At 55.1% G+C, this 26260-nt stretch overlaps 3 protein-coding genes across 6 annotated transcripts in view; 2 read left to right on the plus strand and 1 right to left on the minus strand.

Annotated features, from left to right (window-relative positions):
- The first annotated feature begins 325 nt into the window (after positions 1-325).
- On the plus strand, positions 326-5786 carry LOC119102621 (60S ribosomal protein L7). Its single transcript, XM_037226065.1, has 5 exons — positions 326-388; positions 3994-4102; positions 4643-4909; positions 5124-5378; positions 5628-5786. Exons 1-5 carry the CDS (start codon positions 372-374, stop codon positions 5736-5738), a joined length of 759 nt encoding a protein of 252 aa, XP_037081960.1. The 5' UTR covers positions 326-371; the 3' UTR covers positions 5739-5786.
- Positions 5787-9775: 3989 nt separating this feature from the next.
- LOC119102623 (uncharacterized) lies at positions 9776-19612 on the plus strand. 4 transcript variants are annotated; one of them, XR_005094721.1, is made up of 29 exons: positions 9776-9982; positions 10252-10309; positions 10490-10556; positions 10927-10968; positions 11159-11208; positions 11476-11533; positions 11705-11771; positions 11964-12007; positions 12191-12349; positions 12523-12597; positions 12780-12838; positions 13049-13120; positions 13343-13418; positions 13833-13899; positions 14081-14159; positions 14447-14513; positions 14952-15038; positions 15358-15451; positions 15638-15674; positions 15850-15930; positions 16113-16175; positions 16351-16514; positions 16858-16921; positions 17219-17287; positions 17805-17873; positions 18197-18250; positions 18626-18695; positions 18920-18969; positions 19291-19612. XR_005094721.1 is itself a non-coding variant. In XM_037226068.1 (8 exons), the coding sequence occupies exons 3-8, from the start codon at positions 17267-17269 to the stop codon at positions 19438-19440; spliced, it is 414 nt and encodes a 137-aa protein (XP_037081963.1). In that variant the 5' UTR covers positions 16235-16514; positions 16858-16921; positions 17219-17266; the 3' UTR covers positions 19441-19612. The 4 variants fall into 4 exon arrangements, 1 of the variants encoding a protein (XP_037081963.1); XR_005094722.1 differs by lacking the exons at positions 9776-9982; positions 10252-10309; positions 10927-10968 and having other exon boundaries at positions 10330-10556; XM_037226068.1 differs by lacking the exons at positions 9776-9982; positions 10252-10309; positions 10490-10556; ... (16 more) ...; positions 15850-15930; positions 16113-16175 and having other exon boundaries at positions 16235-16514.
- A 1465-nt stretch (positions 19613-21077) lies between these two features.
- Positions 21078-26260, minus strand: part of LOC119102285 (transmembrane and coiled-coil domains protein 2) — a 6233-nt gene continuing 1050 nt past the window's right edge. The window contains exons 2-9 of the mRNA XM_037225650.1: positions 25812-25856; positions 23851-23933; positions 23359-23457; positions 22976-23085; positions 22767-22943; positions 22372-22479; positions 21838-22019; positions 21078-21417 (exon numbers count right to left, since the gene is read on the minus strand). Of these exons, the coding sequence (XP_037081545.1) occupies positions 21273-21417; positions 21838-22019; positions 22372-22479; positions 22767-22943; positions 22976-23085; positions 23359-23457; positions 23851-23933; positions 25812-25856 (949 nt within the window). The 3' untranslated portion in view covers positions 21078-21272. The remainder of the gene's footprint in view (positions 21418-21837; positions 22020-22371; positions 22480-22766; positions 22944-22975; positions 23086-23358; positions 23458-23850; positions 23934-25811; positions 25857-26260) is intronic.

Genomic DNA, 26260 nt, shown 5'->3' on the forward strand with positions numbered 1-26260 from the left:
TAGCAAGTACTTAAGCATCTCACCAGTGAAATAACGTTTAAAAAGTGATCGAAGCTAAATTATTGTCACGCCGATTTATTTAAATTAAGAATTGAGATCGCCAGCCTGAAAGAACGCGTGGCCTAGTATATTTTGCTGTAAGTCCTGCTTCCCATCGTTATTTAAGACCTTTTATTTGCTACGAGTTTAAGTCTTCGATTAAATCTAAAGATTTTTTATTCATCTGTTTTTCAATGATAAAAGTTTTTGTCTTTTTGGCTCAATATTTCTCATTGTTTCTTATATCAATGTGTTAGTAAAATTTTCCAAGGAATAAAATATATTATAGCACGGCGGCGCCCGGCAGCCCCCTTTTTCCGGTGGCTGTCGTCATGGCGCCGACAACCGCGTACGTCCTCACAATCACTCGCATTAGTTGTGTATCGTCGTGTGTGTGGCGTCAAAAACGCGTTATATGTGTGACGGTGAAGTTGGAGTTGGGTACTAGTGGAATATTCTGACGAATTATTGATTCTGTCGCCGTCATGTGCATGTGTTTGTTTGCGGCGAGAACGTCTGCGCACCAAAAATTAGGTTGGGTTTGGGGTTTTGCGAACTTTCGGGTTGCAAGTCTTGTCGTCAACCTTAGGAATTTAACCTTAAGCCTATTGAGTGGGCGGATGCTTGTGATAAGAGCCCACGCCAAGGAGGGTTTGGTTTTGAGTCCTGCCATCATTGAGTACAATTTCACGTCAACAGGATGTGATTGTGAAAGTTAAACACGTGGCAATGCTCCCCATGGTTTGTCTTGCCCCTTATGTCACCTGATATGGTTAACTGAGGCTGCCACAGGTCACATGGTTTGGCATAACTGGTGGAATGATTCAAATCCAGTATCTAAGTTGTCCTGTCTGGATGCCCAGTATAGTCAGGGTCCCCCTTTGGATTCACCCACCTTTGGGAAGATGGGATCAAGACTGCAGGTTAGATGAAAGACTGCAGGTTAGATGACATGAGAAAGTGGGACAGACTGTGCTGAGCATTGCAGAGTATTCATTTTTCCCCTAAACTGTTGTGGACAGACCTTCACTGTCAAACTGTTTGGTGACCCAAAACCTGGCTGTTGATGGTAAGGGACAAGTTCAGTTGGTTAAGAGGAGTGTTGTCATACATTTGTTTCAGATTTTGACCTGAAACAGTTATCTTGAGGATCACCTAGTGCCATATATTCTGCCTTTAAAACCTGAACTCTAGATTTTAAGATATATACTTGTGCAGATGCACTGACTTTTGGAAAGAGCTTTCCAAGGTCACAGAGACATCTGTGATGCCATAGTAACATGATTGAGATCCTGCCATACCATAAGCCATGCTGCAGCTGAGGCAAAATTAAAGTTGATATCCATTCATCTAGCATTTATTTCATGATGTGTGGGAACAATTTAGGATATATCAGCTGTCAGTGGGCTCTTAGGGGCATGTTACACATTCAGAGGTAATAAAGCAAACATCAGATATGATGAAATAAGCTTATATAACTTTTGGTGTGCTTCTTAATAGAAATTATTGCTCTAGACAATGCTTTCTCCATTTAATAAATATACTCCTTCGAGGAGGCTTAGGGCTGGAAGGTACTGGGCTGATCTGGATGGGACTGAGCTAGGCTAGGAAGGATCTTTTGGACTAGATCAATCAAGGCAAGGCAGAGTGGGACCAGGCAACACTGGACAGAACCTACTGGGGTCAGATCAGGCCTTACAGGATTGGATTGGCAGTTCCAGTCCTGTCCGGTTCAGTTCTACCAGGATCTATTCCATTTGGCTTTCTTTTTGTCCTTTGTGTTGTCTAGCCTTATCTAGTCCCATCATGATTCCTCCTGTTTCTCCTGGTCATGGGCACTAGGTCTCATCCAGTTCCACCCAGTACCATCCAGCCCCATGATGGCACATCCAGTTCCACCCCATCCCATCAGGTCTTGTTTGTCCCTGTCTGCTTCTATCCAGGCCTATCTGCCACCATCATCATAATCGGTCCTGTCCTGCTTGGTCTTGTTTTGCAGCTGGGGGCTCCATTCAGTCATATGCCTTCTGTTTCCATCTGACCCAGTCCACTTCTGTCCAGCGCAGTCAGGTTTCATCCCATCCCGTCTGGTCCAGTGCCATTGCTGTTTTGCCTGTTCATGGCTGATGCCGTCTAGTCTCGTCCATTTTATCTGGTTCCATTCAGTTCCATCCAATCCTTGTTGGGTCCATTACTGTTCCGCTGGGTCTTGTGTGATGCCATCTGGTCTTGTCTGGTTATTCCAGTCCCATCGGGCCTGGCTCCATGAGGAACCCATCAGGCTGGAGTGGTCCCATCTGGCATCTTACTTCATGGTGTTCTATCTGGCTCAGTCCAGTCGACTTACATGTGGTTCTTTGTGGTCACATTCTGTCCAAATCCTTTCAGATCTTTTTGATGGTCCATTGGCCAGGGCAGCATGTGTCATGAGATGTGCCCAGTTGCCAATTTGAATTCGCGATGACCTAGATCCTGTGTGTATCACCATGTCTGGAATTTTGTTACATGTAGAGTAGTTTAAAGCAGCTCCACACAAAAAGCAAACAAAATTTCATAGAATCCAAGCAGACAACTTCATGACCCTGCTGGTAATATAGACCTAGTAACAGTGAGTCATTAATCATAGATTAATCACTTTCCAGCCAGTTTGACACCAAGGTGGGTTCAAGGCATCAAACCACCCTGCTGTCATTGGTGACTGAACAGGTCCAGTGATGCATGGTATTCTTTCCATGATGGGGATAGTTTTGAGAGCTTGCAAACAGTGTTTGTCTGGACATGATTGTAGTATCAGCTTGTTTTCAATTAGGTCAGAGTATAGGAATTTTTCATTGTGGGTCCTGTACATGTGCTGGTCTACAAGTGCTGGTGTACCCTAATGTGCTGCTGGTGTCCTGTACATGTGCTGGTGTGCCCTCCCTCCTGCAGGTGCCTTGTCACAGGTTGTGGTAGGGATGTCCTGGTCATTGTAATACAGCTCAAGTGGCCAAGCTGGTAGTCATCATACCTACCTTTAAATTCACACTGCATTGGTTTGGTGTGCTGTTGGATTGTTTTTCATCACAAGGCACTTTGTTGTATTGCTCCTGACAAATATTGTGAGTCTTGTTTCATTGTCTGTGTCAGTCATTGTGACATTTGTGTAGACAATGCTGTGTAAAAGTTTTATCCACCACATGATGGGGACATTTGATCTTGATAAAGAACTACCACTCCACTCATGGAATGGAGTGGGGGTTTTGTCAATGTAAGGTGGATGTAATCTCTTGGTCAGTTGCGTTGTTTGAATAGCTGTTATTAGTGAGCAGTTGCTTGCGCTGTTAAAGTTCATGATGCCTGCTGGACCAGCAGGATCAATATTTTAGACCATGTTGTCATTCTAATGGATGGATGAAGTAATCAAGCACCATGAGCTTGAGTGACGCAAGATAACCGTTTTTCAAGTAGCGCAGTGACCAAGGGGTAAGGACCACCTTGAATAGACAGAAACTGAAACCACTTGACAAGAAATCAAACCATCAACTTTTTATCAAAATTGCATGTCCTGATGATAAAGTGGATGAAAAAGTTTTGCAGAACATTGTAAGGACAAATATCATGCCAGCTGATTAAGACACTGGAATGGTATGTACCATCTACTATCAGAGGACAACTAGTAGCTTTGGTAATCAAAATCGACTTGACAGCATATGTAAACCAAATAAAGCACACCAAACCAGTATCACAGCAGACTTTAAATAACCCTTCAAAGGCCACTGGCTCCACAACTCTACTGTTATTGGGATAACCATGACAGCTTTATCACAGTGCATGACAATGCACCTGCAAGGGGAGTGCCAGACCAGCATATGTGCAAAACCCACAATCAAAACTCTTACACTCTGACTTAACTGAAAACACAAAGTGAGGCATGAAAGGAATATTGCTGTCATGAGGCAATTCTTTTCTTTACAGGAAGAAGTTGGCAGCTTCAAAAAAACTGCCAACTGTCACTGAGACTATTTTGAAGAGAAGGAAGTTGAGGGAGGAGAGGAAGAATGCAGGACATGCTAAAGCGATCAAGGTATGGCCGTGTGGGGAAAGGATGGCTGAGGTTGAATGTAAGGGGTGTGGATGATTTGTCTCATAGCTTTCAAGGAGATGAGCAAGTTGGGCAACACCGACTTACAGCTCCCTTTGCACCATTGGCATTGTAATGCAACATTTAGGGCCCTGGTTGTAGCTGTTTATTGGCTAAAATAAGATGTCTTGCATCCTGATTGGTCACTGCCTGCATTTGGATTCACCCATCAGGGAAGGGGTAGGCTCGAGTCACGTTTGGTACTCGCCCCTTCCTGGCAAAGCTGGCTTGCAGTTGGTGGGAGTGGCGTGCTCAGGTGATGCCCAGCACAGGATGAGTGATCCCAAGTGTTGCGGTACATCAAGATTTTGTCTCATGATAATGTTGTTGACCTAAGTTCATAAGAAGGTGGTGGGATAAGTGTGCTTGTCATGAGCACTAATGCTGATCCGAAAATCCCTCCAACATATAAGCTTGCAGTAAGTAAAGCATGGTTGTAAAGGATCATTCAGCAGCTGTCATCATGGACCTTTTCTTTCTCAGGACCGCCAGCTGCGCAAGCAGAAGAAAAAGCTGATCTTCAAACGTGCTGAGCAGTATGTGAAGGAGTACCGCGAGCGTGAGCGGGAGATCATCCGGCTGAAGCGAGAGGCCAAGAAGGAGGGCAACTTCTATGTACCGGAGGAGGCCAAGTTGGCATTTGTCGTGCGAATCCGGGGTGTGTTGGGTCTGCATCCCAAGGTCCGCAAGGTGCTGCAGCTGCTGCGTCTGCGCCAGATCAACAACGGCGTGTTTGTCAAGCTGAACAAGGTATGCGTTGGAAGATTGATGCCATAATTGTTATGGATCATTGACCCGTGGTCATTTTGACTTAACTCCATACTGAAAGCATGTCAAAGTGGAGCAGGCATTATAGAGCTGTGCATGTCTTGTAATGATGTAAAACTTCCTTACATGTCCTGGTTTCAAAGTGAAGATGTTCATTTCATAATGGAGATGCTGACCTCTTCATTGTGCCTGGCAGGCCACCATCAACATGCTGCGTATCGCCGAGCCATACATCGCCTACGGCTACCCGAGCCTGAGCACGGTGCGCCAGCTGCTGTACAAGCGGGGCTTCGTCAAGGTGAACAATCAGCGGTTGCCCATCACCAGCAACGAGCTGATCGAGAGCAAGGTCGGCAGCCGCGGCATCATCTGCATCGAAGACATCGTGCACGAGGTCTTCACCGTCGGACCCAACTTCAGGAAGGTCACCAACTTCCTGTGGCCGTTCAAGGTATGACTATTCGGGACTCGGGCATATGTTCTGTGCACTTAGCGTGTGGGATGATGTATTGGGACATTTGTCTCATTAAATGTCAAGAACTATCTGCATAGTGGTAACTGCTTCCGATGTTTTGTATTCCACTTGTCCAGCTCTTGCATTATATGCACTATCGGAATGATGACATGGGAGTCTTCATTACTAGTCCGACCACACTGCCTGTCATGGATTGAGACTGACACATGCTTCATGTCATTTCAGCTGGGCACCCCCACTGGCGGCTGGGCCCGCAAGTCGAACCACTTCGTGGAGGGCGGCGACTTCGGCAACCGGGAGGGCATGATCAATGAGCTGCTCAAGCGCATGATTTAACCTGTCCCGTCTGCCGCAAATATACGTATGCCCCCTTCAGTGGTACCAGTGTGTTTGTTGTTCATGCCACAGCTGATTTGACAAAGTGGGTTGATGATGTAATGGAATGCAGTATCGAAGCTCGTCAAAATTAGGTAAGTGGACAATTTGGTTTTAGGACTTTGCAATTGTGTGGTGCGTATCTGCACAGAGAAGCATCACTGGATGGTTTTATGACTTACATTGGGTGGACTCGTCCAGGCATCTCGTCCGTTTCTCATAGCCGCTTCAGTGGGCAACATCGTGTATCTGCAATATAGCTGATGTAGAGGTGTTGTTCTCCGCGGATGTGAACGTGTGTACGTCCGGACACGATTGTGCGGATCCTAGTCTTACCCCTGTCCTGAATTGCAGGTTTTGTTCATCCTGCTGCGCCTCCGACGTCGAAGTTTGCATGTCTGCAGCTCTGGTGAGTTCAAGAGCAGTGAGCATGTGAATGTTTTGCTTTGAAGACACTGATGACGAAACGATCCCTCTAAACCTACCATACCATGAGGAGTTCGTTTGACTGAACTTACTGTCGGATGCGTTGTGATTTTGTGGCCCTGGCATTGGCTTTATCTAACATTGACCTTCCTGTTCCAGCTGTGACCTTTTCGTCATGCACTGATGAGAATGGAACTTTTGGTTGGATCCTCTGGACCGAAATTTGCCGCGCAATCAATTGCATTTTCTAGGTGAGTATTTCTGGTTGTCTGGGGTCAACTTATTGGCTGTACGATGTGTACTGCTTTTGTTCTACTGATGATGCTGGAAGACATCACATGTTTGATACTGTGTGTAGTGCAGTAGCAGGCCGTGCATGCCCAGAAGTGTCGCTAACCGGCTTGTGCTCTCTCCAACCACAGCAGCGGAGTGTGGCGGCACGGCGGTTACAGCTGCTGTCCACTGGAATGTATCCAAGCTGACTGGTAAGTGTAATCCAGTTTTCATGTGCAGATCTGCACAGAAATGATGGGTTTACTTTCGTTCTTCCTAATTCTTATTGAAGGAAGTCTTTTCAAACTGATCACAAACATGTTCCCACATACTAGCCACTTTGGATTTGTTTTGACTATTTTGATTTTGTTTGCAGGGTTCCAGAGACTATGACTGAAGGGTGTTCACCCCTGCAGGACTCTGGATGAGAACTCCGTGAGTGGAGAGATGGATATGTTGCGCTGAGTTGTGCCTCACGGCCGCGCCCCCGGGGGAGACGGCGCAGAGCAGAGATGTGTTCACTGTCAGACAATCGAGACGACTGTCCACTGCCACGAGACACCGCTAACGTGACAGTACGCCCTCTACGTATGACGCGTGATTTGCCATTTACCTTTGCCTTGATACCCGGGAGTATCGTTAGGTCTCCCCCCCCCCCCCCCCCCCCCCTCTGGATGGTAAACCGTGGGGGACCAGGTGGCGGGTAGCCCACCACACGTAACATGTATGATGGTCATACTTTCGTTCTTCCTATTGCCAGTGATGGAAGCCTATTTGCTGACATGATGACTTAAAAAGGCAGTGTATCTTGTTTCCTGCATGCCCTTGAGTGAGCTGTTTGTTTGCAGCCCCGGTTCGGCTGTGTCCCGGCTGCGGCTCGTCCGGCGCTGCTCCGCTCGCCACCGCCAGGTGAGCGTCACCCGTCACATGCCGCGTCCTGGCCGGCGGCGGCGGCGGCGGCGGCTTCTTACCCATTCACGGCCAGGTGTCCGCCTGCCCGGCCGCGATCAGTTGAGAGCCGACAGCGACGCTCCGCCGGCGGTGGGCGGCTGGCGCCAACACGGCCCCGCCGCTCGCCGCCGCCGGCGACACACACCAGACACCGTCTGTCCGCTCGAAAGTCTCCAGATTTGCGCGAGTTTGGCCAGCGGTTGGGTGGGGAAGGTCTAGTCGGGCTAGCTTCCGAGGCAATTGCTTTCCTGGGTGACTGATACAGAGGCCGTATGCTGATGGCAGTCACAGATGTATGCAGGGACGGGCCGTCATGTATGTGCGGATGGTTGGAGGCAGTCGTGTATTGCTCCGGCGCCTCGTGTGTCACTGATCCCAGCAAGCTCCCCATTGAGAGCGTGTCACCCAGCGGTGACAACCATCTGTGGACTGGAGGGCTCACGTGCAGCGTCGATCACTGCCGCAGGACGCGAGCTGGCGTGCCCGAACACAGACGGGATGGACTCTGGAGGTGTCGAGGTTCCGAAGCGGGCCCACGTCCAGCTTGCATGGCTGCCCGGATTTCAGACACGTGGTGAGTCCCCCCACTGTGAGTGTTACCACAGTGCTTTGTTTTACTTCCCTGTGATGAGTTCAGCCTACTGTTCGCGCTCTGACCGCCTGTGGAGATGACTGTAGCCCTGACTGCTGTCTACCTGAGGCACTCCCTGGGTGCTGGTCCTGATTTGTGACGGCCACACGCTCCGTCCGCAGGTGTTATTTCGGCGCTGTGGAGAGTGGGATGTCCGACTGGTGGCTTTATCAGTTACATCGCAGCTGACCACGGCGTTGGGTACCGCGGTAAGTTTGCGACTTCTGTTATGAACATGTCAATTGCCACTACCATTCAAAAGCAATGCTATCCTTCTCATGCGAATACGTTACTGATACAGATACGTGCCTGGACGCGTGATCTGTGCGTTGCTGTCCATTGGCCGTATGATCTCCGGAATGCGCCCTTGTTATCCAGGCACAGTCCGCTGTAGATGGTCCCAGTGTGCGGATGGCCCCATGCTTGGTGCCATTGGTGGCTAGCTTCGCCCGCCGGTAATGTTAGACGTCTAGGACGCGTGCTGTGACCCCGACGGCGGTGGCTTCTTACCCATTCACGGCCGGGTGTGTGCCTGCCCGGCCGCGATCAGTTGAGAGCCGACAGCGACGACGGGAGGGCGGACGGCGCGCGCCGCCCTGGCCCTGCCGCCCGTCCGCGCCGGCGACACCTCTCCCTCCCCCCTCCACCCCCGCCGTCGTGCCCACTTGGCGTCCGGCGCCGCTCAGGCCGGCTCCATCACCGCCTGTGACCATCACCTGGTTTTGTCGGCAGGTTCCTGGTGTGGCGCGACGAGGAGTGGCTGCCTGACTAGTGGCAGGAGCCCAGTGGCAATATGACTAGGTACGTCCCTGGCAGCGTGCCTCGGCCTACGAGTCGGCGTTCGTGTCGGGAGACAGGACAGCGTGGAGACGTGATGCATACCAAGAGCCAATCCAATGACAGCTGTGATTACCAATGATAGGACTGACTGCCACCCTGTTTCCTGTGGACAGCTGTTTGTCCTTGTCGTGCTCACACTCGTTTATCGGCAGCGGACTTCTGGAGAAGACGGCAAGCTGGTCGCGGCGCAGGGATGGGCTCCAGCCGGTGTCTCAGGTGAGTCAAGCTCGATTTGGGGCTCTTGGTTAATTGGAGATGCTATGTGCAAAACAGATGGTCTTTGTGTATTATGGCGTAAGTTATACTCAGTCATGCTGACACCTGTAGGTAACATGATGGCATTGTTGCGCATAATCCAAAACTGCCCAATCACAGTTTTACAGTAAACCTCGTGGTCTGCTTTTCTCTTCAGATGATGATATTTGGCGAACGGGCGGACCGAACAGCCAGCAGGCTTTGTTGAGTGTTCCCTTGCTGATGTCTCCCGTAACCAGCACGCCTGGCGTCATAGAATCCTGTAACTGAAGGCCTGCATGTCTCTCCGCCAGACCTCTGCAAAGCACAATTCTCAGCCGGACTCATCTGCAGAATCTTAAGTGTACACCGTCCACCTCATGCAGCAGGTAAGGCAACTCCCCTGTTGTGCTGCGATTCCGCCGGTCTCAAATGATGACAAGTGTCCTGCAATTTTGACGCACTGTTCTGGGAATGTACCGACGCGGCTGAGCCGTGTGGCGCCGCTCGGGCCGTCGCCTGGCCTGGCGCCCTGCTGACGAGCGACGGCGCTCTGTTACAGGCCGGCGGCGGCGGCGGACGGCGGCACTGAGCTCCAGCGACCGCGGCGGTGAGTGCTCCGCCCGGGCCGGTGGGATGTGTGCTCCGGTGCCCGGCAGGCGTGATGATAACCACTCTTGATCAAACGGTTAGAATATATCGGAATCTAGTGACGATCCTAGGGCGGACTGACATTGTTTCAAGAGATGACGTCTCGAACACCGTGAAATCCTCGTGATGACGGCCGTGATCCTTTGCAGGCAACGAGTTTGTGGCACCAGCGTGTCCCAGTACTACAAGATATTTAAAGGTGGGGCGAGGTGTTTCTTTTTTGTAGGTTAGCAATTTTGTAAACATATGAACTTCTTATGTCCCCATATCTACTTGCATTGAAGCAAATCGTGCAAAACTGATGATTTAGGCTGAATGCGCTGGAGTTAATGATGTAGAACCGATGGTTTCGGCAGAACAGTCCTGTTGATTCACCGACAATGCTGCCTTCCTTCTGACTGCTGTTATCTATTTCGTGATTTCGACAGTCATATTTGTCACACTCAGTCTCCGGATTCCTCCCCACAGGCAGCAGCTGCGATGTAAGTGCTGACAAGAACGCATTCAGTCTGACAGCGCATTCAAGGTGAGACACTGGAGGTGTTTTGAAAGGGCTGAGGGGTCATTAAGTTTTATATTCACACATGATGCATATCTAGAGCCAATCCAATGACCTCTGTGATTACCAATGATAGGACTGATCTCTGCTGCTGATTCTGCTGTACGTGGCGTATCCACAGCCAGTAACAGACGTCTCACTTCTCAGATGTGCAAAGTCGCACCAAAGGACGGCACGGGCTCTCACTTGACCGGCGTAGATTTTGAACACAAAGGTGAGCCCTGCATGTAGCATCTGCATGACGCGTCTGGCATTGTTCTTCGGACACCGTTACTGACCGAAGCTAAACGGACTGGCAGGATGGTGTGCTGCCTGAGTCCATATGCATTAGGACAGAGTTGCCGGTCGGCACTGCTGAGCGTTCCATAACTGACGCGCGTCCCCCCGTCGAAGATGAGCGGTACTCGGCGTTGATTACCTGACCATGCTCTCGCTCTCCGATGATGGTGAAGGACAGATGATAAGTGTCCTGCAATTTTGACGCGCTGTTCTGGGAATGTACCGACGCGGCTGAGATGTGTGGCGCCGCTCGGGCCGTCGCCTGGCCTGGCGCCCTGCTGACGAGCGGCGGCGCCCCGTTACAGGCCGGCGGCGGACGGCGGCGCTGAGCTCCAGCGGCCGTGGCGGTGAGTGCTGCGCCCGGGCCGGTGGGATGTGTGCTCCGGTGCCCGGCAGGCGTGATGATAACCACTCTTGATCAAACGGTTGGAATATATCGGAATCTAGTGACGATCCTAGGGCGGACTGACATTGTTTCAAGAGATGACGTCTCGAACGCTGCCAGATCCTGGTGATGACGGCCGTGATCCTTTGCAGGCAACCAGTTTGTGGCACCAGCGTGGCCCAGGACTACAAGATATTTAAAGGTATGGCGAGCTGTTTCTTTTTTGTTGGTTAGCAATTTTGTAAACATGAATGTCCCATGTCTTCATATCTACCTGCATTGAAGCAAGTATAGCAAAACTGATGATTTAGGCTGAATGCCCTGAAGTAGATGATGTAGAACCGATGGTTTCGGCAGAACAATCTTGTTGATTCACCGACAATGCTGCCTTCCTTCTGACTGCTGTTATCTATTTCGTGATTTCGACAGTCATATTTGTCACACTCAGTCTCCTGATTCTTCCCCACAGGCAGCAGCTGCGATGTCAGTGCTGACAAGAACGCATTCAGTCTGACGGCGCATTCAAGGTGGGACACTAGAGAAGGGCCGAGGGGTCATTAAGTTTTATATTCGTACATGATGCATATCTAGAGCCAATCCAATGACCTCTGTGATTACCAATGATAGGACTGATTCCTGCTGCTGATTCTGCTGTATGTGACGTATCCACAGCCAGTAACAGACGTCTCGCTTCTCAGATGTGCAAAGTCGCACCAACGGACGGCACCGGTTCTCATTTGACCGGCGTGGATTCTGAACACAAAGGTGGGCCCTGCATGTAGCATGTGCATGAGACGCCCGGCATCGTTCTTCGGACACCGTTACTGACCGAGGCTGAATGGACTGACAGGACAGTGTGCTATCTGAGTGCATATGCATTACTGCTAAGGTCCTTGTGCCCTTTTGGAGGTCGTCTTTGACTGCTGCCAGCCTTAACAGCATCTCGTATTGTTACAGGCGTCCTGCCGACGGTGCCGGCTAATTCGTGCCGCCGAGACGAGGTGGGTTGCACGTGCTACCAGAATACGCACCACGTGGTTAGAGTGACCTGTTCCAGCTGACCTGATGATTGAATTGGTTATGAGTATGTGATTGCATCATTTCGCCCCTATCTGAGCGGCGCCGGTAGCCTGGCACCTGCGGTGGCCTGGCGACAGCCTGACGTGTGTCTGCCCTCTCCGCAGGCCTGGCGGGCGGGGCCGGTGACGGAGCGTCCGTCGGCCACTGCCCTCTCCGCAGGCCTGACGGGCGGAGCCGGTGACGGAGCGTCCGTCGGCCACTGCCCTCTCCGCAGGCCTGGCGGGCGGAGCCGGTGACGGGAGCGTCCGTCGGCCACGCCTCAGGTGAGTACCCAGGGGTCAGGTCAGCCGGAAGTCTCGCCGCCGCTCGCGTGATGTCTGTACATGTTAGACTGTTGACCCGCCGGGATGACACGTAACTCTCCGCTGATGGTGGCCGGACCGGACCGGGTGCGGTGTGGTCCCTTGCCGGTCGTGACGCGCGGCTGCCGTTTCAGGTGGTCACTGGTGGCCGAGCCGGTGCGGTCAGGGCGCGGCTGGTCCCGGGTACAGCTGCGGCCTGCCGGACACGGGTCAGTGGGGATCCGTTGTACTGCTATAGGGCCGAAGGGACTTGTTACTTGTCTTCCATCATGCAAATGAGGAAAATTTAAACGTGACCACTCATGATTTTTTCAAAAGGATTCTGATAGCTTCTGTGAAACATAGTTTGTTTTCCTGGTAATGGGGTTGCTGACATACTGTCGTCTTTCAGTCCACGGTGCCCTCTTGACAACTGGGGACGGAAACGTTCGCGAACATTCATCTTAGATGGTAAGAGTCACAACTTTTCCATTTCTGTGAACCAATGCTCATTGGGGCCCTGAAACATCTTGCCATGCTTCAGTAAATCTTGTGAAATGAGGAAAACTATATGGGTGATCAGCCATGATCTTTTCAAAAGGATTCTGACAGGCGCTGGAGAAAAAACACATCCTGGTTGTTTACTGATTGGTTTGTTAACCACTGTGATGATGTTTTCAGGTCCCACGTTTCTGCAGAAGGCCGTCTCGTAGTGAACAGCGAAAGATGTCAGGACATTCAAAAGATTGCCTGGTAAGCTAGCCTCCCAAGCTGTTCCATGACATTTCAAGTCAGATCATCACTTCTTTAAAGAAGTCTATTCATGTCCATTCAAATGATGCTTTTCCAGTCGATCCTTCACTAGCTCGTCGCCGGGCGTTGAATGATATCTACATGTACTCTCTGATACGGTGTTGGCTGGCCGAGGGGGCTGTCGTGGATCCGGTGCAGGACTGACTAGGGCGTCTGCCACAGGCGGACTGGGCTGGCCTTCCGGACCCGGCACTGTGCTGGCGTCACGCACCGAGGTGCCGACCGTCAGTGTCACCAGGTCAGTCGGCGGCAGTTTCGGCAGGTGTGCCACACGCTACAACACTTCACACATTATATTTTCAGGATACTGGTCTTGCCATGTGCAATGCAATCCGCCCTTGTCTAATTTCGAAGTCTTCCGATTGGGTTGGGCTAGGCTGAATTTAAAAAGAAATCCTGCTAATTGCCTGTATGTTCTAGTCTTTAGAATGTAAATGGTGTGCTGCGTATTTGTGCAGCTTTGCTTTGTGACACCAAAGTCGATCAGCATTGTGTTTCATGTTCCAGCTTGAGTGATGATTCCAGCGAACGGGCGGACAGAGTTGCCGGTCGGCACTGCTGAGCGTTCCATAACTGACGCGTGTCCCTCCGTCGAAGATGAGCGGTGCTCGGCGTTCATTACCTGACCATGCTCTCTCCCTCTCCGCTGCAGGTTGTCAGCCCTCCATCTCCAGCTGGCGCAGGTCGACCCCATCTCTCTGTGTGGTGCTGCTCTGAAGGTATGTGGTGCGGTCTGTCGTGGCTGGTGTTGGTCTGGCATCGCCCACGTGGCTTAAGTGATGTTAACATACACCATCGACATGAATGCTGGGAACCTCAAGACGGGACTGATGCCGGCATTCTCGCTGTGCCGCATGTGCTCCCGAGGGCCGCAGTCTGACAACTGTCTGTCTGTTTAAGAGATCCGGTGCGGTGGGGATCTCGGGCCACGCGGGCTCGGCTGAAGCGTGTTGGGTCGCGACATCCGCAGTCAGACAAGGTGAGCTGGGAGTTTGGGTTACATTATTGCAGATGCGGATCACAGGCAGCGAATAGGCCGGTTTGGACGAAGTTCTGCTCTTGACAATGCTCGATGTGTGGATGCCGCTTGGCGGTGTGGCGCGGGTAACGTTAGCAGGGTGTTTTCGGGAACATGATGTTTTCCAGTCGATCCTTCACCAGCCGCCCAGGCGGCCGTGAGTGATAGCTTTTTAAACAGCTGAGATGTTCCTGGCATCCGCGGTTATGTAACGAATGGCTAGTTACTGACGAAGGCTGCGCTTTCAGTGATTTGGTGTGAGGGCGGGCCGTACCTCTGCTGACTGGATGTGGAACTTCAGGAGCCAGTTGAATGGTAAGGTTTGTGTATTGCGCTTTGTGCTCATTGAATCCAGCGGCCGGGCGCATTTGATGCCTGATAATCGTGAAAATTATAAATCCTCGTGAGACTCGTGGTCTAAATTGGCCATGTCACCGCAAATCATTTCTGATGCCGTTACATAGGTAATCTACGAAATCACTTGAGTTTGCTAATACAAGGTGAGTTAAGACAGTTATAAATTGCAGTTATTTCTTTGTCATAATGCACTTGTTTGTGTCATGCGCCTCATTCTTTTTCGCGGCCTTGGGGCGCATGGCTGGTGTCCCTTCTTGTGACGTGATGACAAGTGTCCTGCAATTTCGACCCCTGACTGGGAATACCCTGACGCGTCTGAACCGTGTTAGCGGCGCCAGCTGCTCCCCGCCGGCCGCTGGCTCGCTCTGAGGCCGGTTCCGCTCCTGGTATCCGCAGACTCGTCTTCCGACCGTCCAGTCGCACGGTTGCTGGCCATCCTGTCGTGCCGAGTCTGATGCCGCCCTGGACGGCTGGGTGTGCCAGGTAAGATATCACGGTCAGCCGGCAATGACACTTGGTGTGCTCCTGAAACGCTCGGTGCGTTGTGACCGCGACAGTGTGATGAGAACCTTGATCCATTTTCTGACTGTGCTGTCGGTGCGGGCGGCCGCCGCCCGGCCTCGCAGTGGCGGTGACCTGGCCCATGTCGCCGGGTCAGGTTCTCTGGCCCGCTGACGGGGCCCGGCCGCCGCCGCCGCCCGCCCGACAACTGCAAGATTATGCTCTGGGGCTGACATCCGGTCCGCCTCCGATGTTGGACCTGCAGCACGGGGTGCCTCTGAGCACTGTGTTGTTTTGGCAGGATCAGCGGTGTGGTCGGCGCGCACCGCCTCAGTTTGTGGGTCGCGCCACGGACTGGGCAGCTGTTGGGGTGCTGTGGAGCTGGGGCATTGGAGGTAAGTGACACGCGACGCTTCGGGCCTCAGATGTGATGGCTTCCGCTCACACTACTGTGATGATCAAGTATTTGCTATCTGAGTCTGTTGATTACGATACACTTACCACCAAGATCGCTGAGAAACTTGCCACTTTCGGTGTGGTATTACCACGGGACCAGATCACCATATGTTCTCCATTTGCAGGTGCTGGCCGCAGTCTGCCCCGGTCTCAACCAAAGAGGTCAGTAAACCAGAGCGCCGGCGGCGTGGTTGTTACGTCACCGCCAGAGATGATGATTGAATAATGGTTATGACATATTTGATTGCATCATTTCGCCCCTATCTGACTGCGCCGCCGCCCGACGGCGTGCGGGCACATCACTGCCAGTTCGTGACCTCTGTCGTGTGGTCCTCAGCGGAGAGGGCCGCGCCGCCCTGGGCCACCGCCTGGCGCGCGCTTCTGGGTCCTCTGTCGTCGCCATCGCCCTCCGGACCAGGTCAGTCGCCGCTCACTCACGCGAGCCCCGGTCACTCGTCCTGCGCCGCGCACGTGATGTCTTTACATGTTAGACTGTTGACTTCTCGGATGAGACAAATCTTCAGCTGATGCCCCACCCGTTTACGGCTATGGCGGGCCGCCACTGCGGGGCCGCCGTCAGCTTACTGTCCCTGTCGTCAGGTGGCGGGAGGAGCGGTCCCGGGCCGGCGCCGTCCTGTCCTTACAGCCTCGCCGGTGAGCCAGGTGAGGCGTCCGGCCCTCTGCCGCGACCGGTCCCCCGCCCATGACATGAGGAAAATACCGATATTGACACAGAATGATTCTTTCAAAAGGATTCTGAGAACGCCTGGTGTACAGCTGGGCCGCTGCTCCGCCCGGTGCATGGATTAACGTTCGGTGTCTGCGTTCCCGGCTGTAGCAGGCTGGTGCCGCCCCCGAGCTGGCGGGAGGCGCCTGGCTGGCAGCCGGCCCGGGAGAGGCGGCCACTGCTCCACTCAGCACCCCGTCGGCAGACCCGGCGCCCGGGGGGCGAGCGTGGGCCGGCGGCTGTCGTCTGCCCGGTCGATCCTCCGCCAGGCGAACGTGAGTGGTAGCTAGGTCACTCAGCTGATGCACTGCTCTCCCTGCTCTCCCATCTGCGTTGCTGCGCTCTGCTTATCAGCCGTTGACATATTACGGTCCCCTTCGAAGAGCGAATATGCTGTCCGGTCTGGTAGCCGTTTGTTAAACTAGTTGAGCTGTGTGGACTTTTGCGCCTGGCCGTAATTGCAGTACTAAAGGAATACACTTCGTGATGATACTAAGCGAACGGGCGGACATAAACGCCGACAGGCTTTGCTGACTGTTCCTATGCTGATTTATGCCTGGTTAGCTGCCAGATAATTAGCCACTAAGTGTATTCTGACCCATCAGTACTGTTTTCCAGGCTGCCTTTGGGAATTCGCCAGAAAGTGAACCCTCGATGGTCTTAACTGCGAAAAAACGAAGGGGTATGTATCGGACCAACATATCACCCTCCACCTGACTGTGACCGCGACAGTGTGATGAGAACCTTGATCCATTTTCTGACTGTGCTGTCGGTGCGGGCGGCCGCCGCCCGGCCTCGCAGTGGCGGTGACCTGGCCCATGTCGCCGGGTCAGGTTCTCTGGCCCGCTGACGGGGCCCGGCCGCCGCCGCCGCCCGCCCGACAACTGCGGGATTATGCTCTGGGGCTGACTACCGATAATGTTCGCTGGTGGACTGTTCAAGCAGCATAGGGCCTAATGGCGTTTTGTTTCTGTTTCAGTCTGGCATGACAATGCAGCTGTGAAATAATTCCTGACCGGAGGATGTGATGGCCCTTGACGTCGAGGAGGTGCGTGCTGTGCGGCCGCGACACCACACATCTGTGGCACATCCTGGCGCGCCTACTCTCTTGTCTCGTGATGATTGAATCGGTTATGACAGCGCGTGATTGCATTATTTCGCCCCTATCTGAGTCTGGTTGCCAGCTGGCCCCGGCGCCACCCTCCCGGGCGCGCTCGCCTGACTCCGGCTCCCTGCGCCGCCAGGCAGCTCCTGAGCATCGGCGGCACGGTTTCCGGTCGCCGGCCGACCGCCCCGCCCCCGCGCTGCCGGTGTTGCTCGGGGTAAGGAGAGGCGCATTGGCTGCCGCGAACGAGATGGGGAACGTCGAAATGCTAGCGGTGGTCCCGGAACACGTCATGCCAGTCCGTCTGCCGCGAGGGTGCCCGCGTTGGTGATGAAAGTTACACGTACTCACTGCTGATTCCCGTGATTATCTGGATTCACGCCTGATAGCGCGCGTTGCCTGGCGGCGTTGCGCTGGCTGGCTCCGGGACTGACGAGCCGTGTGGTGTCTCGTCCGCCAGGGGGTCCGGCATCTTGGCTGCGTGGGTGGCGTACCACCCGCAGTCAACTGGACGCGGACGGCATGCCTGGTGAGAACCGGCCAGTGTTTTGCGTGGGAAGGCGTTTTGTTGTGTTTGTAAGGTTTCGTCCGTGCGTTTCCGTTCGGTGTGCGCGATAGTTTCATGCCACGGAGCAATTCTTTAGTGGTATAACTAGCTCACCTCGCTTTATGGGCAGGTTTTTGTGGGACATTTTGCCCCATCTCACTTGCATCATTGGACACGAGAAGTGATGAAGCCTATCAATCCTGTACTACCGTGACAGTATCAAGCTCAACAGGTCTGAAACACGACTCGGACGTCTATTTTAACCGTGTCGCTGGCCTGGTTGGTGACTTGTGGCCTGCTTGCAGTGCTGGCTGCCTGCACTGCCAGAGACCCTGGTGACTGGGTTGGATAGTGACCAGGTGAGCTCAGCTTTTGTGCATATTGCTTCACTGACTTCAGTTCAGCTGCAAGATTGTGTCGTTTCGGGCGGTCCATGTGTAATTGTAACTCAAACCTTTGACAACTGGAAGTCGCATATTTGTATTGCGTCACTTGGTTGGTTGGTCTCGTCGAACGTTATGAATTATCACGTTGCCCCATGATTATCTCTGATCTCTCCTCCCCTCCCTCCTTCCATTTCCGTCGCGCAATACTTTCGTTTTCGTGATGAAACCCAAGCGTACTCACAGATGAGCCCGTGATTATCTGGATTCACGCCTGAGCTCCTGCCGGCTCACGGCAGCACGTTCGTCTCGGCCATGCTCACAGCCGCGTGGTTTTCTCCGTGTTTTCAGGTCGAGCTCCTGGCCGAGCTGGGCAGCGGCCTCTGCTGCGTCTGCTACCGTCTACAGCGCTACTACCATGGTAAGAATACGGGACGTGTGGTGCGGTCCATGCTGTCCGATCCTTCTGAAACCGATGTTTGGCATAGTCATCCTAGGTGGATGGTACGCCGTCCTGTGTTTGCCTCTGATGTAACCGACGCAGGTCTTTCCTCTGCGCCACCTGTACAGTATTCAGCTGAGCAGACCCGAATCGGGGCGCGGTGTTGCGGGGCCGCCTCTGACCGAGTCGCTCCGTCTCCACAGGTCCGTCCGCTGGCGTGTCGCAGCCGAGGGACGGCGCTCGCCGAGTCCAGGTGAGGCCTAGCAGACTGCCGGCGGCCTGGCCTCCGGTGGCATGGACGGGGGCCACAGCAGCGGGCTCGTCCAGCGCGTTAGGTCATAGACTTGCAACTTCGCGGCTACGCCAGGCGGCCACGTGGAAGTTGATAGTGTTGGACGCTGGCCGTGAATATCGTGTGCGCGCCACCCTTGCGGTTCTCTGGTATGATGAACACACACCTCTCTGTACTACCGTGACAGTATCAAGCTCAACAGGTCTGATGCGACGTCTTAAAGCTCCGTCGACAGAGAATTTTCGAGCGACCTTCTCACGCAGATCGTCTCCCATGCTCCAGGTGCTGGGAGCTGGGCGCCCAAGGCTGGCTGCGGCAGCAGCGACCTTCCCGCGGCTCGAGTCATCGCGATGTGGAGTCCGGCAGCATCTGGGAGTCAAGGACACCCGCGTTGCGTTTGGCGTAATAGGTCGGCCGTGCGGATGGCCGTGATAGTTCTAACGGTTTACGGGTGAGATCGGAAGCATCCGATCTGTATCGATCCGTGGAGTGGTCGGCGTGTCGGCGTCAGCGCCGCCTGCTGTGGTCCCCGTGGCCCGTGGTGCACAGCGCGTGGTTGGTGTGCACCTTATTCCACGTTGTCCTAAATAAAGCAGATGCGTATTTCCTTGTTTACGGGAGGAGAGCGGAGGGAGGCTCTCTCTCTCCCCCTCTCGCCGTCCGGATGGCAGGCCGAGGGCTCCGGACTGAATGGCTCAGCCAGGATCAGCATCCAGCACAGGGTCCTGACATTGGAACAGTCCGATTGGGGCTGTAAGTGTATAAGCTGTAAGTGTATGTTTGAATTTCGTAGCATTGGGGGAAAGCTAAGGCAAGTTTTAAGGCTCCGCGTGCTCATTACGTTACAACACGGGTCCAACAATGAAGGCGCGGCAAATAACGTACTCGTATTTGGAAAAAAACCGAACGGTCCTTATGAACAGCACCTATGCGACGCCGCGAGCGCTTGAGCGCCGCAGTCGAACCTGCAAGGGTCGCCCGACACGGGATATATTCTGACAAGGCGCCCGTGGCATATACAGTAGCGCCACCGTCCTGAACGAATGTTTGCGCTGGGTGCCAAGCCACGCCGACACCTCGGGTAATCACCTAGCGGATACTGTAACAAAACTTAAGGTGCAGGGCTGTCAGCATGTATCGGGGACTCGGACGGCCTCCGCGACAGATCACCACTGCGTCATCCCCGGCGTCGTACAAGGCAAGGCGTTTTCCGAGCTTTCAAGGTGGAGCTCAGCGACTTGAGATCGGCAGCCAAAATGGACGCACACTGATGCTTCGTGTACGAACGTGGCAGCACGACCGATAAGGAGACAGGATCCTAAGCCGCTTCCGGATTTGTCGCATGCGGCGCCGCATGGTTACAGCTAGGGAAATTTCCTTGTTTACGGGAAATCAGTTAAGACCTGTGGACCTGATATAGACCTATATCCGGGGAAAATTCACGTCTCCGAATGTAATTCCTTTCATTTGTATTTTCACAAATCCAAGCTACCTTCCAGAAAGGGTGATATCGCTATCGGAGGAGGTTCTTGTTCCGTTTTGACACGGCGCCGACGCTTTGCCGCGCGCTCGTCTCCCGCCGCGGGCTCAGGCTTGAGCGTATGGGGTATGCCGGCCCGGAAGGCTCTGATTCACTGAGCCCGGTCTCGCCATGCATCAAGCGTGTCACCAGATTGCTTCGCATTGTCAGATTTCCTCCATGTTGTTTTAATGCGAATTGTTGTTTTCGTTTCGTGTTTGGTGTGGAAAATCCACTATGTGGTGCGCATCTTGGTGTGGGTGAGCGGACGCTCGTGTGCTCAGGTCCCCTTCGTAGAAATTACTGTGAATGCGTACTTTTCCAACCGCAATATGCACACATCAAACAGCATCTTGTTTTCCGGGCCCTACCATGCTTTAGCCGTACGAAAGTAATCACATTCCGTTCGGTGGACGTTCCATTTTAGTAACAAGCCATCACACATAATTTTTGTAAACGCCCAAAATAGCGTAATATCGCAGCGTGACCAAGGCCCGTGACACATGTCCCAAGTCGAAGTTTACTACGTATAACAGATGTAAACGCGTGCTAAAACATCTTGTGCTGTATTTCCTCACATCACATCTTCAACGAAGACAATAATAGTCACAGTAGGCTAACATAAGGACACTGAATCAACGCGATACGGCTGACACAATTTGAGAATAAAATCTGCGCACGTGGCTAAAATGAAGGCTTTGGTTTGTGGCGAGCTGGGTGCGCGCGCGCGCGCGTGGCGGCGTCTCTACGGCTCGGGCGGTGGCCGAGTGCCAGCACTGGCCGCCCTCACGTAGTTCACGTAATGATGGAAGAGATCGCTGAAGTCGGCCCACTGGCGAACGACGAAGACAATTACCACAATGAGAAGCAACGTCGACAGCGTTCTCACCCTGAAACGAGAACGGCCGCGCGGTCAGACGCGATCGTCGCAGACCACACCCGACGAGAACTCGGCGAGCGGCTTACTCAGCCTCGAGCGTAGACAGCGATAGCGGCCGCTCAGAGCAGGAGAGGCGAGCCGCCGGCCGAGGAGTCCCCACGCCAGCCGGGAGACAAGCGAGCTCGCGCTGCCGAGGCAACCCGCGGAAGGCCAGGCCGGGGATGGGCAGTGCGGACGGCGGAAGCCGACCACATGCCACTCAGCGGTGTGCCGCTGGTTTCTCCGGAATCTTGATACACATGGCGGTGCCGCTGCACTGGCGCGACAGCAGGCAACAACGGTACCCGGCACTCGCCAGTCCAGAACACTACAACAGCCGACCATCCAGTCCTCGGCGCGCGCGTCTGACCGGCGGCCCACCACCGCTCACCTGGTGCGAAGGAACGGCATGGTGATGTTGGCCAGCGTGGCCACGATCAGCAGCACCACCTGTAGCACGGTCAGCACGATGTTGACCAGCTTGACGACCAAAGCACGCGCCTGCGAGTTGCCGATCACCTCCAAGTTGACCAGCTGCTGGTGCTCCACCTGCTGGTGCTCCATCCGCGATATCTGCGCAGTGGAGGAGCGTATCAGAGTTTGACGGCGTGCGGCACTGACAAGCGCGGCTGAGACGGCCGGCAGCTGTCCAGGGCAGAGGCTGCCCGGCGGTGTGACGGTGCCGCCCTGACCAGCCGCGGTCCAGCCACGGCACCGGCTGACAGATCCGCCGCTGGTCCCAGGCAGCTCCGAGGCAGAGGCTGCCCGGCGGTGTGCCAGGGCCCCCATGACCAGCCGTGGTCCAGCCACAGGCACCGGCTGACAGATCCACCGCTGGTCCCACGACCGTGGCCTGACGGGCGGTGACGGACCGCGACGGACTCTCATGAGGCCCTGCGCTATGAGCCGGGACGCGACCACTCACCCGAGTATTACACTTGTCCATCATCTCGTGAATGTCTCTGACGCGCTCCTCGCTCTGGTACTGGACCTTCTCTTCCATGTCATGCATGTGCTGGCGCAGATTCTCCACCTGGGCGCACGGACGGTGCGGTACGGTTAGTTACACATCCCAGCTACACAGGGATCCCCAGCGCCAACAGATATCCCACCGACAGCAATGTACTTAACCGACGTAGTGCAACTACGCCACATGCATCTCAACAGACCCAAGCGATCATCCACAGAGCACACCATGGTGATCACTGACTGGATCTCGATCGCGAAAGCGCTCTACTAGCTCCTCCCACGCTTCGCACAGCACGACTTCCCATCGCGCCGTTGACGGGCGCTCCCGATCGCATCGGACGGCCGCGTCACCTCGTTCTGGTGCAGCTCGATGAAGTCGTTCATCTGCTGCTCGAGCCGGTCGTAGCGGAAGCGCTCCTCCTGAAGCGCCTGCGAGAGCAGCGTGATCTCCTGCTGCAGCGTCGCCTTGATCGTGTCCACGTCGTCGCGCAGCCGGTCGCACTCCTCCTTGCGCTCGAGCAGCTCAGAGAGGAGGAGGCGCGCCGTCGGTGGTTGGCGGCAGCGCCGGCCGACGACACGCTGGCCTGGTGCCGCGGAGAGGTGGTGGCCAGGGCACCGGGCTCGCTCGCCGCGCTGCTCAGGTCGCTCCCCTCGTCAGAGCGCAGCTGACCTGCCGGTGGGGGGGGGGGGCTCAGTGGCGCCACCCGGGAGGGGGGACAATCCCGACCTGAGGGTCTCACAAACGAGACCGCGCGATGGAGACGGACACCGAGGACGACCCAGCAGGCATCGGGTTGTCATTCACAGAGCAGGCCTGACCGGTCCGGAATGACGTGACCGCGAGAGAAAACCTGACTACGCCGTCAGGTGGGAGACAAGACCGGCCGCCGGTCTTCACTGAGAAGCGACGCCGACGGCCGGTGCAGCGACGCCGGCGACTCACCGACGCTGGTGTTGCCGCTGACGGCTGACGAGGGGATGCCCGGCGGCAGGGTGGAGCTGCCGTGGTGGCTGCGCGTGGGTGTGCCCTCCGACGAGTCGTCTGTGGAGGGTGGCGACCCCGCGTCAGCGGCCGCTGCAACGCCAGGCAGGCTAGCGCCGCACACTGACGCACATAACTGACAGTGGGCTGACAATGAGCGGCGAGAGGACAGTCAACTTCATCCAAAACACCGCCCGTCGCCTATGACTACCAGCAAACGTTGGAGAAGGCCTGCTTGGTCGATTAGTATTCCAACGTAACACGTTCAAGTGCGGAAAATACCGAATTATATTATTTTTTATATACTTACACACCCTCACACCTGAGTATTATTAGATACTTCACACCCTGCAAAAAATCATGGTCAAATGAAGGATGTCTCATGTTGCCATGGCTAGCGGCTGCACCGAGTTGTCACTAGTGATTCCCGTTAAACCCGCTACGTTCACTCACTAGTGAGGGCCGTGATGTTGTCGGCACTGCCGAACCTGTTCTTCAGCAGGTGAGCAATTTCGCGAGGCTTGGACATCACCGTCCTGAGGGGCGCAGATGGGGTCAGCAGGTCAGACGACACCAAGTCCAGGTCATCGAAGCACACCACCGCACGGCGTCACTGACGCGAAATGTACACCGCCGTAGGCGGTGACCGCACCAACCAACGCTCCGCGCGCAGAGACAACACGCGAAATCCAGCGCCGACAGTGTGCAAACAGCAGCGAGTAAACTACCGCTTCTCTAGCTGAGGTTTACATAAGTGCACTGACAATACACAGAGCGCCGGGCGGCCGCGTCGCTTCTCACACACCCCGGCGGGCACGGCACAGCACACACAAACACCGCCGCGCTCCTCTGAGCCGCCTCCGCCGACCAGGTGTGCGGCACGACGGCCCACGCCCCCGCCCCGTCCCTCGCGGCGGTCGCCGGCACATGCGCGGCCGGGCGGCGCTCGGTGGCGGCGGCGGCGGCGACCGGCTGGGGGGTGCGCCGGCGGACGTGCCGGCGCACAATAGCGCGCCGGCGTGTCGGGCGGACGCGCCGGCGACCGACACACACGTGCCCACAGGCCGACAGGGGTACCGACCCAGGGGTGACGCCGAGATGCTATCGACTCTCGCACGTGCAAGTCGTGGCGGCACGGCGCCCAGATGGGGATATTTCACATCGGAGCACGTGCCACATGTGTAACGCAACAGCGCAGCGTGGTAACCACAGACGGGACGCTTCAACTGATTCGTGGCGTATCCGACACAATATCATAGATTCAGACTTTCAGACGAGTATGCTCCTGGCACACTCGAAAGTCACGCACGAGAGCCTTGACAGAATTTGAAGTGTTTCTAGATGGAACGCCACGTGAGACAATGGCAAGCGTTTGTTTGTTGTCGACCATCCCAACAACGGCACGGGATGGCGGTGCACGAGGCGCTTGCTGGGCACTCCGCCGGCACCACATATGTGCAGCTGATCAACACAGGTGAACACCAGCTGACCCTGACTGGGGACCCGGACTGGACTGGGACCGGGACTGGGACCAGGACGGGACTGGAACTGGGACTGGGACTGGGACTGGGACTGGGACTGGGACTGGGACTGGGATCGGGTCTGGGACTGGGACTGTGACTGTGACTGTGACTGTGACTGTGGCTGGGGCTGGAGCTGAGGCTGGGACTCGGAACGTCCACCGTTATCACCGTCACCACCCGGACACACCAGCTGGCATCGGCACTTACTCCGCCGCTCCCTGGATACCGCCCTTCATGTTGCCCACCACGGCCCTGCAGGACAGACAGGACGCTTAGAACACAGTGTGACCACCGCCCGGGCGCGGTCAGCGCGGTGATGTACGGTCCCGCGCGGTGCGCGTCCCGCCTGCACCCGGTGCCTCCGGCGCCACTGGTGACAGCGATGGCACTACGGCTAGCGAACCTGACGTGAACGCTTGATATTGATGCTAATGCAACGGGCCACATGCTTGTCTCTTCTTCCACACACCGCAGAGCGTAGCCTAGCAACGGCTTCAGCGTCACACATCAGCGCGAGAACAGACATCTAAATACATCGCAACACAATCGACAACAGAGAAGCGCGGGACCTGTGCGAGCCGTGTACGCTCCTTCGGGAGATATGTGGCCATTGTCCATTGGACCGCCCAACATGAAGAGGCCACTCCCGGCCACGCACGCAAATGAGAAAATACATGAAATCTAAATGAGAGGCCTTCAGGGGGGTGGGGGGGGCTGGAGCGAGGAGCCTACAAAGGGAGCGGAAGCAAGAGCCAATAAAGCGAGCGGGAGCGAGGGCCACAGAGGGAGCGAGCTAAATACGAGCGTTAAAGCTACAAAGTCAACATCACTGGTTGTCGCCAGGGGTGTCCGCCGGCCCACGGGAAGGACGAACGACAGCCGCATACGTACCCGGAAAGGCCGGTGATGCCGTGCCGAATGTTTCCGCCCACGTTCCTGGAACAGAGCGCCACTCTCAGCACCGGCGGCCAGACAAGCAACCGCACGTCTGCCGGCGCCCACCGCGCCAGCCGCTCCACACCCACGGAGCACGGCCGACGGTCGCTCACAGCGCCGCGCGGTCCTCTCGCGCTCACGCAGCGGCGTTCCACCCCCACACCGCAGCCGGCGGCGATCTCGGCGGAGCGCCGGCCGCGGCCCGACTACCGGCTATGCCCTGCAGCCGGAACCGGTGCCGGACGCCGGCCGCGCCATGCGCCGACGTCATCCGGTCAACACGGTCCGGCCGGACGGAGACGAACCCCGCCCTCCCGCCGCCGGCCCGTCACGATCCGCCCGTCAGAGGAGTGGCGGCGGCCAGGGCACGACCGCGGAGGGCAGGGCACGCTCCACCGTCAGGG

Source organism: Pollicipes pollicipes, unplaced genomic scaffold (assembly GCF_011947565.3).
Source record: "Pollicipes pollicipes isolate AB1234 unplaced genomic scaffold, Ppol_2.1 Scaffold_5724;HRSCAF=6776_pilon_pilon_pilon, whole genome shotgun sequence".
In the NCBI taxonomy this organism is placed as follows: domain Eukaryota; kingdom Metazoa; phylum Arthropoda; class Thecostraca; order Pollicipedomorpha; family Pollicipedidae; genus Pollicipes; species Pollicipes pollicipes.